Consider the following 21,761-nt stretch of genomic DNA (forward strand, 5'->3'; position numbering starts at 1 on the left):
AAACATACACGTTTCCACGGTTTATATGTGAATTACAGTTTAATATGTGCATAACAGTCCATCAAAGAAATGAAATATTGAACCATAACAGGCATGACATCTGTGTAATGGAGAAAATAAAACAACTGATCTGCGTGAACATGTATTTTATTATATTAATTCCGAAATAGTACAGTATATATGCCAACAGTGAAGTGTTTAAAATTGAACCAACATTCAGTTAGATTAGTGTCACTTTGGTATCCTACCCTGGGGACCTTACACATTAGTCAAACAATAGGGCTAGTGCAAAGCATGTTGTCAGTACTGGTCAGTATGGGGTAGCTTAATTCCAGGTATCCTGCTGCTGACTGATTGGTCAGCCAAACCAGAAGTCCCTCCCCTCTCAGCCACTGAGGTGCTAAGTCAATATATTTTCTGGATGCTTTTAAGTTAACACACATCTGTAGATAGGTTAGTGTAGACAGCTGCCTGTCATATGTATCATAGAGACAGTTCCTTAAGTTGAGACAGTTGATGCTTGTTGTATGTATCATAGAGACAGTTCTTTAGGCCGAGACAGTTAATGCTTGTTGTATGTATCATAGAGACAGTTCTTTAGGCTGAGACAGTTAATGCTTGTTGTACCTCTGATAGAGACAGTTCCTAAGGTTGAAATAGTTGATGACAGTCATATGATATATTTAGTTATAGATGTACTTCATTTTGTGTTATTTTTATTCAAAATGTAATACACTTACTTCAGTAAGTGATCAGATATTGTCTACTTTCAGAATTCATTCATGTTTGTATATCACTTCAGATATTTAAGAATTTTAAACAGTTTGAATGTTAATATACTTTGACTGTTTTAACTGATATTTTTTTTATTATATCCCAGGTACATATGCTGCTTTGAAACAATTTTATTAATCATGTTTCACAATCTGTTGAAATTATTTATTATGTTGCATTCAACTTGTTTGGCATGATACATGTGTTTTGAGATTATAGTTACAAGTAACTCACCCAAGTTTCTTAATGCCGGATATGTATATCTTCACAATATTGCTCACAATATTACATACATACATACATATATGAGCTTGAAATCTTAATTTACTATTTTTGTCGATAATATCAAATATTTTAATTATTTCTCTCATTTTTACAGGTCCTGCTGCCTGCAATCGGTGTGATGTATGAAAGTTTTGTATGCCAGACAACATGCAGACATAAATCTCTGCAATCACAGTGATGTGACATTTTATATTCTAATATTTTATGTTTATCATTATGCCATATCCATTCATTATGCCGAGAATCAACTCCCTTTACTTCTATTCCCTCATGCTTCTCCACATGTCAGATAATCTTGTATACACTCAAGACGTCACACTTGAATACAAGGTACGAGAAGAACAGGATGAGAGAACTTTTATAGGAAACGTAGCTCGTGATAGCCTGCTATATGGAAATGTGTCAAATGAAATGTTTCAGAGGATGAAATTTAGTATTCTGACGCAGGGAAATGAATATGCTTCTTTATTCACAATAGATGAAACCACAAGTACATTAAGAACTGCTAAAGTTTTGGATCGTGAAAATGAATGTGCAAGTTTGAAGACTTGTGTCCTTGGATTTAACGTAGCTGTGTACATCAAGAATCCAGATTCGGAAAATTTTGATATTTACAAGATCATCCGCATATTTGTAACTGTAGAAGATATCAATGACAATAAGCCAACATTTCCTAATTCTGAGATAAGATTGGAAGTGTCCGAATCTGCACCAGTTGGTTACGAACTCTTCACTAGTGGTGCCATTGACAGAGACACGGGTGGGAATAACTCAGTACAAGCATACAAGATGAACCCTAGCAATGAAATTTTTGGATTAAAAGTTTTGATTGATGGAGACGGAACATCTGACCTAGCAATTGTGCTACGTTATCCACTGGATCGTGAGACTCGAGACTTCTACCAATTAACTATTGAGGCAACAGATGGAGGATTTCCTCAGAGAACTGGGACATTGACAGTGAACATTACTGTTACTGATACAAACGATAACCCTCCAATGTTCACACAAAATACCTATAACATCACTCTCCCTGAAAACTCCAAACTATACACACAAATATTGACATTATCAGCTACAGATGCTGACATCGGAGAAAATGCCCGTATATCCTACATGTTCAGCAGTAGGGTGGCAAGCAAAATCAAAGACTTGTTTGCTATCAACGATACCACAGGAAATGTGTCGGTCATTGGTGAAGTTGACTATGAGGTGGATCGCAGGTTTCAATTTTCAGTACAAGCAGTGGATCATGGAAACCCTGTCAAATTCTCAACAGCCACGGTATTCATTTCTGTAGTTGATATGAATGATAATGCCCCTGAAATAAATATAAATGTCCCTCCAGGAGGAACGAAGGTTATAGAAGCCGCAGAAGTTGGGGCCTTTGTGGCACATGTTGGTGTAACAGATCTCGATTCTGGAATGAATGGGAAATGCTTGTGTCATATAGCAGGAGATGACTTTAGACTGGAAGAATTTGGCATTGAGAATAATTATAAAGTTGTTTTAAACAAAAGGTTGGATTATGAGACGGCAACACAGCATAACGTGACTATAATATGTGAAGATGGTGGTGTTCCAAAGAGAGAAAACAGGACTAGTTTCATTGTAAGAGTTGAAGATGTAAATGACAACTTTCCACAGTTCACAACACCCACTTATTATGCTAGCATTCGTGAAAACCAAATGCCGGGGCCAAAAATTGTACAGGTTTTAGCTGTGGATATTGATGGAGGAGACAATGGGCGTGTGCTATATGCTCTTCACCCAGAAGCCATTTCACTTTTTACAATAAATCCACAAACAGGTCTAATCAGTGCCAACTTCAAATTTGATCGAGAGAAGACACCAGAAATCAGATTTAGAGTTCTTGCTTTTGATCAAGGTGACCCTTCTTTGACTTCAACAGCAACTGTTGTACTGACAGTCTTGGACGAAAATGATAACGCACCCCAGTTTAATTCCGATCCACTCTATCTTAGTGTGCTCGAGAACCGCAAGAAAGAACCAGTTGGATTTGTAAATGTTACTGACCCCGATGCTCAGGAAAATGGTCAGTTTGATCTCACTTTCCCTTCAGATCCACAGCTTCTAAAATTATTTTATTTTGATTCCAAAACTGGTTACATTGAAACCAAGGAAAGTCTTGATCGTGAGCAAGTCTCATTTTATGAGTTTACTGTAAGTGCTGTTGATAGGGGAGCCATACCTCGTTCCAGTACAGCAAGAGTAATCATCCGTGTTATTGATGACAATGACCAAATTCCAGCTATATTATATCCAAATAACAGTAACAACACTGTAGTCATACCAGTCAATTCTCCAATTGGACAAATCATAACACATATTGAAGCCACCGATAATGATGAGGGACAAAATGCCAAATTGTCGTACTATGTGCAGAGGGGAGACGTAAAGGGCCTTTTCAATATGGATGTTGATTCTGGAATTCTCACTGTCAGAAAACCAATGAATATCCATGATGTAGATACATACAAACTTAGCATCGCTGTGCAAGATAATGGAGATAATCCCTTGACTGGAATGGCAACACTGATTGTCGTGGTTGCCCATTCAAACGACACAGCTGCCTTGCCTCTCAAAGAGGAAGAGGGACAGCAGAACATTCTGATAGTCATCATTCTCGTGCTTGTCACTGTCATTTTATCTGTAGCAATTATTATTACCATTTGTGTCATTCGTAGAATTGACCGAGGAAATCGTAATGAACCCATCAGAAAAATTGTGGAAGAACCTAGAATGTATGAACAAGCCAAGACGGAGGAGAGCTTATCAGCCTCTTCCAATATGTCCAAAGACTCTGATATGGAGCTTTTGAAAAAGAAGGCCAAAAAAGAAGTCAGTTTTTCTTTAGATGAAGAAAGTGAAACGTGGAACAATTCTAGCCTAACTAATGTGACCTCATTTTCTACATTTAAAAATCCAACATCTTTTAACTCGTCAACAGACTGTAAAGATACAGAGGTAAGCATTTCATACTTCTTTTACTATACATAATCACCAACTGTTTCCTACTGCTTGGTAGAAATAGTTATTCAAATGGGTCAACCCATTCTTCTATCCATCCCACTTTTCCTTCCACACAGCAGATCCTTTATTATTAAGATGTAAACCAGTCAGAATGAACCTTGATGTTGATGAGATTTTGTTTTCATATGTATTTATTTTTCTATTTATTTATTTGTTTTCGCTTTCTATGTTTGCATATTGTCCACTTTAATTTGTGTGTGAAAATACTCATTACCTTTTCCCAAAATAAAAATTGTATCCTGGTTAGATAAAATACCATGATAAGGTCATTGCCCATTACAAGGAGCCATTTGAACAAAGGTTCAAAGAAGATCTACCTACTTGGATAGATTTCAGTTTGACCTTAGGCTCTCTAATTATCTGCCATTTGACAATTAACAGTTAGCCCCTGGTTACTAAACATCGCCATTTTTGCTTTCTTGCATCCATTTCATGGCATCAATTCGGAACATGTTTATGTATTTAATGTAGTAGGTAGATAACCATTATGGCATGTAAAATGATGACATCACCAGCAGAGTACACTTGTTAAAATTCTTAACACTATATAGAAACTTTTTAAAAAAAACTATCTTGCAGATTGCAATGGTTTCTATGAATGAGGTCATGAAAATGTATTGCAGGGTTCCAATACATCATATTACCGAAATATCTTTGTTTTGGGCATAAATTAATGTTAAAACGGGTTTTGCTTCTCTTTGTCCACAGTTACTATGCTGTAAACATATTGTACGTACAAACTAAAATTTAAATGACAGAAACATTGATAGACATTGATGAACCTGGGTATGTGCATAATTTCATAGATGCAACTAGGTAACAGTTGTGAGTTTTTAAGCGTTGAATTGCTTCTTAAAAAAACTTTTATTTCATTCTTTAATCAAGGTTACCCTTAATCAAGGTTATGGGTACATCATTTGTATAAAAAGAACATAATGTGTCAAAATAAAGCATTAAGTGCAGTTCAGGAAATCTCAGTTTTTTAATGTGTATATTACTGGATGCAGCTTAGCTTTTTAATATATATATATATATATATATATATATATATATATATATATATATATATATATATATATATATTACTGGATGCAGCTAAAAAGTCCAAAGATCTCAGATTTCAAGTGGATAAAATTAAAATAATGGCATGTAATTATGACAAAGCAAAGCCTAAAGACAAAATTTTTATAACGGTAAAACTATCATCCTCTGATACAAGGTAATACAGACATGTGATGCCAGAGTGTTGTTGAGAATCAAGCATTGCAGATCTACACATAGAGTTCTTCACCCTTTTAAAAATAGTATATCCCCTGATTCAGATCACAAAAACACATATGTAATAGACGACTTTTGACTCAGATTAGTTTACTTTGAGCTGCTTGCATACACTTAGTTCCAAAATTTATAATCTATGGAATAGGAATATTAAAGAACCCTAGAAATATAATTTAGGCATTTTGGCAATAGGGACTGACCGAAGGTAGGAAGCTTAAGGCAGAATTTGATTAATCAGAGTGTAGGCAGGTTAGATCGCAGGAGGCATGTAGCAAAAATACAAACAACTCCCAAATTAAGTAGTGCGCAAAAGTGGCGCAACCTTAAAGAGGATGTACATGTCTAGTAATTGACAAGCAACTTCAATCAAATCGAGCAACTTTTACAAACAATCTCCCATACTATAGTGTTAAGTTCTTCTGTATTTTGGTGAAGTTTTATTGAATTTTGGGATGCAACATCATGGCTAGATTTCCACCATAATTGGAATAATTAAGTTCTCTAAAATCCAGTTCTCTGTGTTAAAGATCTTTACTCTTTCTTGTTAGATCTATGTTAGCTTAGCAAACAACATAGATAGGGGGTTGGGAGCAGTATGGGCTCAGACATTGACCTTAGGTTTTTAACAGTTTAGAAGTATTTACCATATATACTTATATATAAGTCAGATCTAACTGCAGACTTCATTGTCCCAAAGCTGTCACATAATATTCCAGCAGATCTGGAGGTGGGGTGCAGTTTATTAAGAATAATCAGCAGAAAAAACATACTCCTGATAGCTGGCATGTTATATTGTGATGACAGATCACATTTCTATATTCTTTGAAGTTGGACTTATAAGTGGCAATGCTTATAAGTGAGTATATATGGTAGTCAGTAGATTTCTGTTTAATATTTGTGCATAGAAATTAATTAATTGAAAAGAATTTTGATTATGCTTCATATTAAAGTGAATAAGGATCAATTAAACTAATTACATCATTAAAGGAAAGTATATGCTTCAAATAGGATATCATACTTTAGCATACATTATAAACCGCTCTGGTGGCCTAGAGGTTAGAGCGTCCGCCTTGGAAGTGGGACTTTGTGGGTTCGAACCCTGGTCTAGTCATACCAAAGACTTATAAAAATGGTACTAACAGCTGCCTCGCTAGGCGCTCAGCATTAAGAGGTTAGTGTTAGGATTGGTCGGCCTGGTGTCAAGATAATGTGACTGGGTAGGACATCATGCTACATGTCTGTGGCATGATGCCCCAGTGCTAGACATCACTATAGCCACACTGCAGACATCATAGCGATATGACTGAATTTTTTTTAAAGCTACATTAAAAATCCTAATCACACACACACACACACACAAAGTGATTGAGGGCGATACAGTGGGCAGATAGTAAGCATAAATACATTTATGCCTCAAGAAACTGACATAAGGAATGTCAATGCATCTGATTCATTACATATTGGTTTATGTTGTATATACATACACTTTTAATACATTATTGGCTATATCATGCTTATAAAATGGGAGATAAGTGCCTTTCCCAGAGAGACACTGATGCAGCCAACCCAGTAGGTATCCTGAATCGGCAGGTATCAAACCAGCAAGCCATGGACAATGGTCCAGATGGACTGTGATCCAGATGACCTACCAACTGATCAACCATGGCTTCATGATTCATTAAGTACATGAGATTCTCATGTACAGATATTGTTTTTATGCTGATTTTGTATAATTCAGTATCTTGTTATATATCCAGATTTTACCAACTCTTGTAGAAAAAACATGAAAGTGAAATGGTTCACAAATGAGTTATTAATTGCTTGAATTTATTTGAATACATTAAAATTATTGTTGTATTGCTTTGATCTGTATATATACATATGCACATGCATGTGTGCACATGCACTCAAACATGCATGCACACACACACATCCTTGTATTTTCAGTAAATATCCAAATGATCATTGTTACATTGATCAAATTTTATTCCAATGAAATCTGTTAAATGGGAAAATGTTAACTACATGTTGAAAATTTCTGTATTTTTTCAGGATCCACAATCAAGTACATCATGGCTTGAAAATAATACATTAGCATCATCAGATTTTAATAAGACAGACAGTTACACAGACAAGGAAATAAACAGTTTGACTCAGCATCAGCTCCAAGTTTTACATCATCAGCGATTACCTCGAGTCCATGAAGGAGATGAGGTAACTTTAACTTGCAAACTGTGTATTCAGGAGACCTCTTTTTCTCCGATACATTAATCTTATGATAATAGGATTTATGAACATGACATGAGTTATCAGTGTTCTCCACTCCCCCTCTCTCCCACTGACCCCAGTCCAGCTCTGCTATTATCTTTCTATTAAAGAGCTCCTTGAAGGGCGTGGGATGCTTATGGCACAGCAAAACTTTAGTTCTTACCCTGCATAGGCATGTACAGCAGAGTTCCTTGCTCAAGGACACAAAGTAGTAGCCAGTCCTAGCTAATACAGTAGTGGGAATTCAACCTGTGTCCATCTGGTCATAATTCCAACATCTCAGCCTCTGAGCCACTGCAGGTTCCAAGCCCAAATTTGTCAGAAGCAGATAATGCCACATTTGTTGATATGTATCATACACACAATCAGCTATGAATAGCATAGACCCAGTCTACCATCCCATAATGGGTAGACCCAGTCTGCCATTCCATAAAGGGTAGACCCAGTCTGCCATTCCATAAAGGGTAGACCCAGTCTGCCATTCCATAAAAGGTAGACCCAGTATGCCATCTCATAATGGCTACACCCATTCTGCCATCCCATAATGAGTAGACCCAGTCTGCCATTCCATAAAAGGTAGACCCAGTATGCCATCTCATAATGGCTACACCCATTCTGCCATCCCATAATGAGTAGACCCAGTCTGCCATTCCATAAAAGGTAGACCCAGTATGCCATCTCATAATGGCTACACCCATTCTGCCATCCCATAATGAGTAGACCCAGTCTGTCATTCCGTAAAAGGTAGACCCGTATGCCATCCCATAATGGGTAGACGGAGCAAAAAACCTGATCTTCTGTTTACTACTCAATGTTTCCCTTCCCCATTTATGTCACCCAGAGTTTAAAAAAACATATCCTGAGGCAAAAATGACCTAAAGAGTCTGTGATTAGGGAGAATGTTTGGAGCACAAGGAGTATCCATAATTGTAGACATAGTTAAATAAAAAATGTAAAGATGATTATTCAAGAGATTGAAGTTGTTTCTCTCTCTCCCACCTTGTATAGAAAGACTGAATGCAGGTGCAGGTAAAGACAATAAAGGAAGTCGGACCTGTTTCAAATAGGCATCTCTGAAAGTGTGCAAATGGCTTTTTAAAACAAATGGTTTCTGAAAAGAGGTTTATTTCTGCATGTCTTTGGCAACTGAGACATATAAGTGGTTATACACAGAGACATAAGTGGTTATACACAGACATATATAAGTGGTTATACACAGAGACATAAGTGGTTATACACAGACATAAGTGGTTATACACATGGACATAAGTGGTTATACACAGACATAAATGGTTATACACAGAGACATAAGTGGTTATACACAGAGACATAAGTGGTTATACACAGAGACAAGTGGTTATACACAGAGACAAGTGGTTATACACAGAGACATAAGTGCTTATACACAGAAACATATGAGTGCTTATACACAGAGACTTAAGTGGTTATACAGAGACATATAAATGGTTATACACAGAGACATAAGTGGTTTTACACAGGTATATAAGTGGTTATACACAGACATGTAAGTGGTTATACACAGAGACATATGTGGTTATACAGAGACATATAAGTGGTTATACACAGAGACAAGTGGTTATACACAGAGACAAGTGGTTATACACAGAGACATAAGTGCTTATACACAGAAACATATGAGTGCTTATACACAGAGACTTAAGTGGTTATACAGAGACATATAAATGGTTATACACAGAGACATAAGTGGTTTTACACAGGTATATAAGTGGTTATACACAGACATGTAAGTGGTTATACACAGAGACATGTGGTTATACAGAGACATATAAGTGGTTATACACAGAAACAAGTGGTTTTACACAGACATTAGTGGTTTTACAAGAGATATATAAGTGGTTATACAGAAACATAAAAATGGTTATACACAGAGACATAAGTGGCTTTACACAGACATATAAGTGGTTATGCACAGAGACATTAGTGGTTATACATAGAGACAGTAGTGGTTATACACAGACATAAGTAGTTATACATAAAGATATTAGTGGTTATACATAAAGATATTAGTGGTTATACACAGACATAAGTGGTGGTACACAGATATATAAGTGGTTATACACAGAGACATGTAAGTGGTTATACACAGACATGTAAGTGGTTATACACAGACATGTAAGTGGTTATACACAGAGACATAAGTGGTGGTACACAGAGACATATAAGTGGTTATACACAGAGACATGTAAGTGGCTATACACAGAAACATGTAAGTGGTTATACACAGAGACATGTAAGTGGTTATACACAGAGACATATAAGTGGTTATACATAGAGACATGTAAGTGGTTATACACAGAGACATGTAAGTGGCTATACACAGACATGTAAGTGGTTATGCACAGAGACATGTAAGTAGTTATACACAGAGACATGTAAGTAGTTATACACAGGGAAATATTAGTGACTACACTGACATAAATCATCACAACACATTCCAGTAATTTGGTTTAAACTTTTAATAATATAACTGATACCTGCAGTCAAAAAGGTGCCGGGGGTGGGGGGGGGGGTGAGTAGACATATAAATGCAATCTAACCTACAGATCTTCATATCTTCATACAATCTCAGATCTTCCAAAACCGCAGGGCTAGTTTATGTAGGCTCAGCAGTCAATTAGTAACTGCCCCCAAAAAAATAATTTTTAGAGGTATTCTTTTTAGATGAGGACCTAATGTGGTGTGGTCTATATTTTGGTTCCTGCTCATGATTTATTGCAACTGGAAAAAGTAACACTACTTCTACACACCATAAATAACAAAGATTCTGTAACAGACTTCTTCTACACATAAATTACAAAGACTCCATCAGACAACTTGTACACATAAATTACAAACTCTCTCTCTATCACAGTTCTTCTATGCATCATAAATTACAAAGAATATCAGACAACTTGTACACAAATTACAAAGACAACTTGTATACATCATAAATTACAAAGAATATCAGACAACTTGTACACAAATTACAAAGACAACTTGTATACATCATAAATTACAAAGACTATCAGACAACTTGTGCACAAATTACAAAGACAACTTGTATACATCAAAAATTAAAAAGACTATCAGACAACTTCTGCACAGCATAAATTACAAAGATTATCAGACAATTTCTACACAGCATAAATTACAGAGACTATCAGACAACTTGTACACAAATTACAAAGACAACTTGTATACATCATAAATTACAAAGACTATCAGACAACTTCTGCACAGCATAAATTACAAAGATTATCAGACAATTTCTACACAGCATAAATTACAAAGATTATCAGACAATTTCTACACAGCATAAATTACAGAGACTATCAGACAATTTCTACACAGCATAAATTACAGAGACTATCAGACAATTTCTACACAGCATAAATTACAGAGACTATCAGACAATTTCTACACAGCGTAAATTACAGAGACTATCAGACAATTTCTACACGCATAAATTACAGAGACTATCAGACCACTTTTACACAACATAAATTACAGAATTCCTTTATTAAGTCTTCCCATGGTGCATTCTTTTGTGAAGTAAATGACAATTTTTATTTTGATTTATTTATTGTTACTAATAAATTATGTATTACATTTAGCACCACTTAATTTCCACATTTATATATAACACATACATAAAGCACACTTGTCCACTAAAGTGCTCACTGTTATGGATCATTGCCATCTCACCTCTGTCTGTGAGTGTTTGACTCTCAGATTTGACCAATGTGAGTATGTGAGAAAGCTTGCCAGTAGTTTCTCATGGGTCGGTGGTTCTCTCTGGAGTTTTCCCGGGTTCTTCCTCCACCATTTATACTGGCCGCCATGTATAGCCTATCTTGTGCTGAAAAATGGCATTAAACCCTACAGCAAGAAAAACAACAACAACACTTGTCAATTTGGACAAAATCTTGTGACCACGTGAGTTCCCTGGATGGACAGGTTTTAAATGTCTAGTACTTTGTTTCACTTATTTCAGTACCAAGTCATGGCGCTGGAGATGCTAAAGAAAACTGAGGATGCTAATAGTGAAACATCAGGGGAGTGTGGGACGAGTGACAGTGGCAGAGGTGGCAGTGATGAAGATATAAACAGCAGCAAGGGCCATACGATTAGTGACTCAGGTACAGCATCACCACTTTGGATAATAGCCATCATCGTTACATACTATTTTTGTCTGAATGTTGATGACAAAGATAATCCAGATGATTTCAAAGATGCAGATAAACTTTACATGAAGGAATCAATTAAAAAAATATTGTCTTGCCTGCAGTATATGTTCAGAGGTAAGACGGTAGTATACGGATGTGATCTAGTTCCCATCTACCGTATATACTTGCTTATAAGTCATATTGCAGGCAACAAATATCCATGTTTTTTTTATAGCAAAATGCTCCTGCAGATCAGGGTTTATGTTTCTTGTTCTTCTGATTAGTCCTTACAAACTGCATAGATCCATGTCTAGATCTGGGTCTGTTCAGTTTGCAGTTGGACTCGTCTTATAATTGAGTATATACAGTAGTCTCGTTATCTGGTAGAACTTTGAAATTGGAATATCTTTTTTTGAATTAGTATTAAAATTTGTACATGGGTTTATTCCAGATGATGTGAAAAGGGTATTGTTTGTTAGAATGATAGGGAAAATATATATGCAAAATTAGCTTGTTTATTTAGAGTGAATTATTTAGAACTAATTGACATTAATAGTTTTTTACACTGTAAAATTATTTTTTGAATCTGTAGTTATTTTCATAACAAAAATCATACAATTAATGAGACATTGTTCCTTGTTTCCCACAGCGATCTATTACCAGTATTATGTATAGTGGAGAAATATGTCCATGGTAAGTTATTGGCAGTCTCAAGCATGCGCTTAGTGCCAGGCTTCTCATTGTGCAGCCCATGTTTTCTAATGACCACAAAAAACACATCATGGTCATTATTTAACAAATGATAAACCCATACTTACCGATAAGACAAACATGCAGATTTACAAACTTTTGCCAGATTTGTACTAAAGATACCTTCTCTGTTAATAGGCTTCCTCCATACATTTTGGAAAGTTTATAACGCTGGCATCAGGGATGAATTCACCAGCAGGACCTAAGTCTGGACTTAAATTTAAGTTTAAAATCCATCAATCTGATTGGCTTAAATTTGAGTCTGACTTAAAATTGACCAATTGCATGGCTCGAAGGTAGACTTCATGTACAATTTATGTTGTGAAATTGATCCTTGATCTCACAAGGAGATTATAGTGTAATTTGGGACAATCTTTAGAGGTAGTGGAGAGGTTAACGGATACATTAAGGATTACCAGAGATGGAATGACAATCTTTAGAGGTAGTGGAGAGGTTAACGGATACATTAAGGATTACCAGAGATGGAATGACAATCTTTAGAGGTAGTGGAGAGGTTAACGGATACATTAAGGATTACCAGAGATGGAATGACAATCTTTAGAGGTAGTGGAGAGGTTAACAGATACATTAAGGATTACCAGAGATGGAATGACAATCTTTAAAGGTAGTGGAGAGGTTAACAGATACATTAAGGATTACCAGAGATGGAATGACAATCTTTAGAGGTAGTGGAGAGGTTAACAGATACATTAAGGATTACCAGAGATGGAATGACAATCTTTAAAGGTAGTGGAGAGGTTAACAGATACATTAAGGATTACCAGAGATGGAATGATAAGATTTAGAGGTAGTGGAGGTTAGAGGTTAACAGATACATTAAGGATTACCAGAGATGGAATGACAATCTTTAGAGGTAGTGGAGAGGTTAACAGATACATTAAGGATTACCAGAGATGGAATGACAATCTTTAGAGGTAGTGGAGAGGTTAACAGATACATTAAGGATTACCAGAGATGGAATGACAATCTTTAGAGGTACTGGAGAGGTTAACAGATACATTAAGGATTACCAGAGATGGAATGGCAATCTTTAGAGGTAGTGGAGAGGTTAACGGATACATTAAGGATTACCAGAGATGGAATGGCAATCTTTAGAGGTAGTGGAGAGGTTAACGGATACATTAAGGATTACCAGAGATGTAATGGCAATCTTTAGAGGTACTGGAGAGGTTAACAGATACATTAAAGATTACCAGAGATGGAATGACAATCTTTAGAGGTAGTGGAGAGGTTAACAGATACATTAAGGATTACCAGAGATGGAATGACAATCTTTAGAGGTAGTGGAGAGGTTAACAGATACATTAAGGATTACCAGAGATGGAATGACAATCTTTAGAGGTAGTGGAGAGGTTAACGGATACATTAAGGATTACCAGAGATGGAATGACAATCTTTAGAGGTAGTGGAGAGGTTAACAGATACATTAAGGATTACCAGAGATGGAATGACAATCTTTAGAGGTAGTGGAGAGGTTAACAGATACATTAAGGATTACCAGAGATGGAATGACAATCTTTAGAGGTAGTGGAGAGGTTAACAGAGACATTAAGGATTATCAGAGATGGAATGACAATCTTTAGAGGTAGTGGAGAGGTTAACGGATACATTAAGGATTACCAGAGATGGAATGACAATCTTTAGAGGTAGTGGAGAGGTTAACAGAGACATTAAGGATTACCAGAGATGAAACAAATTATTTTAATGAAGACTGTTTAAGTGAATATAGAAGGAACAATTTTGTTGAATCTTTTTTGAATTAGAAGGTTAATTCTGCCATTTGTGTTGTTATTAACATCATGTGGAAGATGTGTTTTGCAAATAATGCGTAATCAATATATTTGTTAGCTTAACAGATTTTACACGCATTTGTCACCAGTAAACCAGCTTAATGGATTTGATACAAGAAATATTTTGTGCATAATATTGATGGTTTATATTGCACATTGATACTGTCATGAAAAGGTTTAAGAAAGCTTGAGAAAAATGTAAGAGAAAGATGGTTGTTGGAAGATGCACATATTTATAAGTGTAATCAAGTAATGGCTTATTGAATGACCCTGGCTTTTGATGTTGGCTGAGATGAACTGTCTTGTTAGTACTGTGGATTTTTGTTCAAATTATTGTGGTTATTTTTAATGCATGACCCTGCAATTTCCTTACTAAGTTTCTTTAACATGTCGATAAAGCTACGAGTTACCTACTTATTTAGTTTGAAACAACTTCTAATGCATCCTTTTTTTTTAACCATCGCTACAAGGATTGCATGTAAAGCTTCTACACAAAGATTTTGTTCAAAACCGTGTATAGAAATTAAGATTGTAGAGAGCGATTCAGTTTGTATTGTATTTCCTACAGTTTATATTATTTTATTCATAAATGAACTGTCATCATTATTTTTAATAAAACTCATCGTAAATGATTTTATTGTTTTCCTGCAATATTTTGACATCAGGTGAGCTAAATTAAAGTTCTGAGAGTCAGTGATATTTTCATCCCCACACTTTTTGTCCATTAGCCATCCACATGTTAGTTTGCACATCTCCTAAAAAAAACACTGGGTGGAAATTCAGGAAACTTTTTTGTTACGTTGCCATTCGCTTAAACCTACCGACAAGAGGGATTTCATCCTGGGCTATCACCCCACCCAGAAGTCCCTTGGAGGGAGTCAAATGGTCATGTATAACAATTTCAGTTAAAATGACATTTTCACAAACTTTTTTTAAAGCCAGCTATATATATATATATAGCCATACAGAAAGGTGTATTAGATATGTGAAGGTGGGGATGGGTAGAGTACAAATTGAGGAAAGGAGACAGGTGATGTGTAATAGGCAGTAAAAAAGACATGGGGATTTGCAAGCCATAGCAGTTGCTTAACCTTTTTGGGGGTGGGGAGTATTTGTTCCCTGCCATTTATAGAAAAGGGGATAAATTAAAATGGACAGTTTGTCTGCCTTTAAGTCTTTCCTTCAGTCCATCTGTCCTACTTGACATTTTTTGTGCAGTGACTCTTAATTGTTTTTCGATTTTGAGTTTGATTGGTTGAATTCCACATTATTGTTGGGCCGAGTTATGACCCTTAATTTTCCGATTCAAAACTTTCTTGTCCAGTAAGTAAATCCTATGATTATACTTGAATTTAAACCAATTTTGGAATGCTGCGTAGTATTGTGGCAACCTTGGCTGAGTTCAGTTGTCATTCTGTGTTATTTGTTATCAGAGTTAAATCCCCAGATTGTTGGACTCCACTTTTGTTTGTACAGGTTAACTCAATTAGTTATTATATTTCAACCAAATTTGGTGTACGATTTGATATTGGTGAGACCATAGCTTAACTCAATTAGTTACTATGTTTCAACCAAATTTGGTGTACAGTTTGATATTGGTCACGTGAGACCATAGCTTAACTCAATTAGTTACTATGTTTCAACCAAATTTGGTGTACGGTTTGATATTGGTCACATGAGACCATAGCTTAACTCAATTAGTTACTATGTTTCAACCAAATTTGGTGTACGGTTTGATATTGGTCACATGAGACCATAGCTTAACTCAATTAGTTACTATGTTTCAACCAAATTTGGTGTACAGTTTGATATTGGTGAGACCATAGCTTAACTCAGTTAGTTACTATGTTTCAACCAAATTTGGTGTACAGTTTGATAATGGTGAGACCATAGCTTAACTCAGTTAGTTACTATGTTTCAACCAAATTTGGTGTACAGTTTGATATTGGTGAGACCATAGCTTAACTCAGTTAGTTACTATGTTTCAACCAAATTTGGTGTACAGTTTGATATTGGTGAGACCATAGCTTAACTCAATTAGTTACTATGTTTCAACCAAATTTGGTGTACGGTTTGATATTGGTCACATGAGACCATAGCTTAACTCAATTAGTTACTATGTTTCAACCAAATTTGGTGTACGGTTTGATATTGGTCACGTGAGACCATAGCTTAACTCAGTTAGTTACTATGTTTCAACCAAATTTGGTGTACAGTTTGATATTGGTGAGACCATAGCTTAACTCAATTAGTTACTATGTTTCAACCAAATTTGGTGTACGGTTTGATATTGGTCACATGAGACCATAGCTTAACTCAATTAGTTACTATGTTTCAACCAAATTTGGTGTACAGTTTGATATTGGTGAGACCATAGCTTAACTCAGTTAGTTACTATGTTTCAACCAAATTTGGTGTACGGTTTGATATTGGTCACGTGAGACCATAGCTTAACTCAGTTAGTTACTATGTTTCAACCAAATTTGGTGTACGGCTTGATATTGGTGAAACCAAAGCAGGCATCTACTGCTACACCTTTAAATATATTGGTAGAGAACCCTGGAGAAGATCTTTACAGAAGAAAAAAAAACACAAAATAAATTAAGATTTATTATTAGCTTTCATTTATTATTTGATCTAAATTTACAAAAGGATATTTGAGTACATTGCAATATAGCTAAGTGCTTTAAAAAAATGGACAGGCAGAATGCAGCACAAATGACAAAATCTCGTACATTAATAAGGATGCAAATGCATTGTGTTTATTAATGTTTTTGTTTGTTTTGCAGAGGAATCCAAAGTTTTGTACCCCACCTCAAGCATAAGTTTCAATGCAAGCAGTCACACTCCACAGCATTTGAACATTCATGCCAGTCCATCCCATAATAGTCAAAGGTCAAGGACACCAGCAGATAGTTTCAAGAGAAATATCAGTTTCAGTGATGACAGTGTTACAGCAAATACCACCATCAATAGCAGCAAGTATTCCTTGGGACAACCAAGTCCTGGTCATATATCAAATAACTACATTAATAGTCCCCACAGGAACAATATAACAAGGGAACTTTTTTTTATTAGTGGAAGGACACAAGGCAGTAATTTGTTTGATTCTCAGAACACAACAGGTGGACTTCCATATTCTCTTGCTGACATTGATGATGTCAGTCAAATGACATACACAGCAAGAGATGATGTCAGTCAAATGACTTATAGAACAAGAGATGATGTCAGTCAAATGACATACACAACAGGAGATGATATCAGTCAAATGACTTATAGAACAAGAGATGATGCCAGTGAAATGACATACACAACAAGAGATGATGTCAGCACTACAACCTCGGGGAGCTATACTATTAATCCAGATGAACTCTGTCAAGAGATTGATGAACTTTTCTTCAAGGATGTTGTAGTGTAGTGACCTATGCTGGCGGGTGGCTGGTGGTTACCAAGGTTACATGTGCCAAAATTTTAAGCCATTCACAGATGCTGATATTCAGTGTCCTGTTTACGGTTGTTCATATTCCTGATGGTGCTATTGTTCGGTGTGTGCCAGTTTCGACAGGCCTAAATCTACGATGTTGACCCAAGTCTAATACACTATCTACTTGCGGCCATATTGAGGTGAAATATCCATTAAAATTGAATATTGTCACTCTCTTATCTTGCAAGTATTGAACTAAGCTGCAACATAGAAAGAGGATTGATAATGCTTGTTTGAAATGTGCCGCATGTTTGTATTAAAACTTGCAAATATGAGGCACATTAACCTATTTAAAAACACATACTGTAGAGCTTGTTGCTGTGTAGAGAACATTTTGTTCAAAGAAAAATCACTTTTCATGTTTACGACACTAAAATATATGCTTAAAAAACTTGAAGTCTGAAAAATATAAATTGAAAGTGAATCTTTCTTTAAGACAAAAATGAAAAGAAAAACCAGGAAATGCAACAGTCTCATCGTCACTGAAATTAGTTTTCATTCATTCCTTACATCAGTGGGCATGCAAGATGTTTCCAGTCTTGTAAGGGAACTTCCAGTGTTGTACAGGAACTTCCAGTGCATATCAGTATCTATGTTTGAATGTTGTCCGTCACAAAATCTTTATTTATGAAATAATAATTTGTAAAGATGTTGATATGTATGTTGCACAATCATGAATGAAATTCTCAATGTACATAACGTTACTTGTCACAAAGTCAGGCAGCAGGACACAAGATTTAAGAAATGTAATTACCATAAGAAAAGAGGTAAATTTGTCATCAGTGCTAATAAACAAGGATGACGCATTGTGTTTTTATTTTTGAAGAATATTAAATTTTATATTGAAAAGTTTTAGCACCTGCTTTTATTAATAAACTGTCTATGCCAGGCCTAGGTTTGTTTATTTATAGCAGTTTTATGTTTATTTTTAGCTTGATTAAAGAGATATGACAGTTTTCCCTTTCACAGAAGTTTACATTAGAGGCTTGTCCACTACCTTTGTAATTATATAGTTATATGCTTGCATACTGAATACTGGGTGTCCATTTTGAGGAAGCAGGATCTGCACATGGATGGTTACCATTGTACTCACTTATAAGTCAAATCAAACTGCCAAAAATCAAAGACCCAGATCTGCCATAGCATAATGCACTTGCAGGTTAGGGTCTATTTTGTGATTACTCCTAGCAATCTAAAGAGACCCAGATCTGCCAGAACATTATTTGCCAGCTGATCTGGACCTGTGCAGTTTGCAGTTGGACTCTCCTTATATGCGAGTATATATGGTGCTCTTCTTGAAAGCGGAATGGACTAGTATTTTATGGTCTCTTTGCTCAAGCTACAGAGTTTGAGTTAACTTCTTTGTTGCCCATCATCAGACAGATGAATTGAAAGCAATTACAATTCTGTTTGCATTATTTTAAAATGTACATAGGGTTATAAACTGATGATCTGTTCTCTAAAGTGTACTTCATTTGCTAGGGTGGATAGATGCTAACCAAAGTAAGAAATCTTCAGACATCAATGTTGTAAATGCCTGAAATTTCATTTGAAATTAAAATTTAAGTTCTTTTTTAAGTGTGCATTTTAGAAAAATCCTTGAAAAATTGCAAAGTTTGCAAATTAAATGACAGATTTGTGGACATTCATAGTATTTAGTTAAAGTTGTTATGGGTACTGTAATCATAGCTAATTTTTATATGCACAGATACATGCATCTGAAATTTAATTTCTGTTGTAATTTCGGACATGTAAAAGTTGAATTTGCTCCAACTGATTTTGATGATGGGTGATCAAACATTCATTTTATGTGTGTCGATTTAGAGAAATAAAATGTAATGAAAAAGATATTTTCATCATAAAATTTCAAATCATTATAGCAGTTGCATCGGTCTTTGTTAAACTGTTTTAAAGTCAGGGATGTACAAATTTGTTCCCAGCCACTAGGGCAAGACAAGTGACAGGAAAAGTGACTTGTCCTGACGAGTTTTCTTTTTATTTGTCTGTTTTGCCCTCATAATTCTATTAATTTTCAATAGTCTAATATTTTAACTAGAATATGTTGATGGCCAGCATTTGTAATTATGGGATGTACCTATTGTACTCTTAGTAACTACTAATGGTACTTTGTTGTACTGTAAAATAATGTACTGAATTACCATCTAAACTTGCTTATAAGTAGAGTCAAACTGAAAACAAAAATCCTGATCTGCTGTAGCATAATGCAGATCAGGGCCTATGTTGTTTGTTCTACTGATGATTCCTAGCAAACTGCACAGACCCAGATTTTCCAGCACATTGTTATGACAGATCTGGATCTTTACAGTTTGCAGTTGGTCCGTCTTATAAGCTAGTGTTTATGGTAGTAGCTACTATTGGTCTTTCTGTGTACTCTCATGTAATGTATTTAAATAGTTTTTCACTTATGTGTAATGTGTTACTCGGTATCTTATGTTACACATGCTATTTGTTTTCAGAATGATTGTATCAATTCATTTTATATTTTTAATTGTCTGGTCATATAAATAAATGGCTAACACTGATGAAATTATCGATGCAGAAGAAACATTCATATGTTTAGTGTTATACGCCATCTTCTCAAAAATGTCACAGGGACCTAGCTTTACTTCTGTTAAAGATGCACATCCCGCCATAAAAATTTAATAACTGTACAATCTGTAGGGAAGGTACTCTTATTTGTCAAAATGTAACTTTTCAAAGTAACTTCAACACACACAAGTCCTGTACATTTGCTGATGTTATTAAAATCTGTGTCCTTTTTATTTATATACACAGTTTCATGATTAAAGAATGGTTCATGTCACCATTGGGACTGTAACTTTTGGGGGAGGGGAAACACTTGAAATTGCATTCGAAAATTCAGTAATGAATTTGTACTAATTTACTGTGGGTAGGGTGGATGGCAAAATTGCTAAGGATAATTTTAGAATCAAGTCCACCAATTAATAATCTGGCTTACTACGTGCAGTTTAGAAGAAATCGGGTCCAGATGTACATCACTGATAATCAATTTAACTTTTCTGTACCTTAGTGGAACATTGATTTTATTTCAACAAATAAAGCCATAATGTTTTGGTAAGTATGTCCTTTTTCTTGTTTGGAAATTTACATTTCCAAACCATATCAGCAGATGCTGAATGTAGTTTCTAGACTGTGTGCTATTGTAACAACATGAATGGCAACATGCTGATTTCATGGTAGATACCAAAAAAGGGTGCTGCATCAGTCTTACTGACTTAACAAGGACTTGTACATTTTTGAAAACTTGCACATGTATTGAACATTACTCTTTGCCTCTTGGCACTTGTCTGACATACATTCAACTAGCCCTGGGCATTGGGCTATCCAATTTGTACAGCCCTGATATTTTCAAAAGGTCATTTCAGTTGACTCTGACTTTTCATGAGATATTGACTCGGACTTATTATGAGATGTCAATCAATTTTTACTTTTACTTTTGCTGTTGTAGTAAATGTTCCTTTGGGAAATTTTTGGGAAATATTTTTTGTCAGTTTCATCGAATCTTGTTGAATTTTAGATGATTGGTATTTATCAGACAATTTTAAATTTGGAACAAAGTAAGAATTTACATCTGTGTCTTTGACATTTCTTATTTTATGTCTGGCTTTAGTTTAACATGATTTATCAATCACCTGTTAAAATTTTAGTCACGTTTTACTAATTCACTAATGTCACCGTTTAAATGTTTTAAATGTTGCAGCTATCTGTTGCAGTGAAGTTGTTACCAGATTTGTATTTTTGTTTATAATATGTTTTGTAATTGATTATCTGTTGACCCGTCTGGTCACAAAAAGGCTGAACATAAAAAAATACAAGTATTAAAAACTT

The 21,761-nt window shown here is 35.3% G+C and overlaps 2 protein-coding genes across 3 annotated transcripts in view; both read left to right on the forward strand.

Annotated features, from left to right (window-relative positions):
* Nucleotides 1–1,292, forward strand: part of LOC149800323 (ATP-dependent (S)-NAD(P)H-hydrate dehydratase-like) — a 269,318-nt gene extending 268,026 nt beyond the window's left edge. Inside the window, exon 11 of the mRNA XM_089959914.1 lies at nt 1,154–1,292. The gene's annotated coding sequence lies outside the window, so the exon portion shown is untranslated. The remainder of the gene's footprint in view (nt 1–1,153) is intronic.
* On the forward strand, nt 1,264–21,761 carry LOC149800325 (protocadherin-11 X-linked-like). Of its 2 annotated transcripts, XM_089959913.1 has the most exons (5): nt 1,264–4,047; nt 7,444–7,605; nt 11,675–11,819; nt 12,496–12,539; nt 17,197–17,334. In XM_089959913.1, exons 1-4 carry the CDS (start codon nt 1,264–1,266, stop codon nt 12,519–12,521), a joined length of 3,117 nt encoding a protein of 1,038 aa, XP_089816039.1. In that variant the 3' UTR covers nt 12,522–12,539; nt 17,197–17,334. The 2 variants fall into 2 exon arrangements, with proteins under 2 accessions (XP_089816039.1, XP_089816038.1); XM_089959912.1 differs by lacking the exon at nt 12,496–12,539 and having other exon boundaries at nt 17,197–21,761.

Source organism: Sinohyriopsis cumingii, chromosome 5 (assembly GCF_028554795.1).
Source record: "Sinohyriopsis cumingii isolate HCF-2022 chromosome 5, ASM2855479v2, whole genome shotgun sequence".
Taxonomy (NCBI): Eukaryota; Metazoa; Mollusca; class Bivalvia; order Unionida; family Unionidae; genus Sinohyriopsis; species Sinohyriopsis cumingii.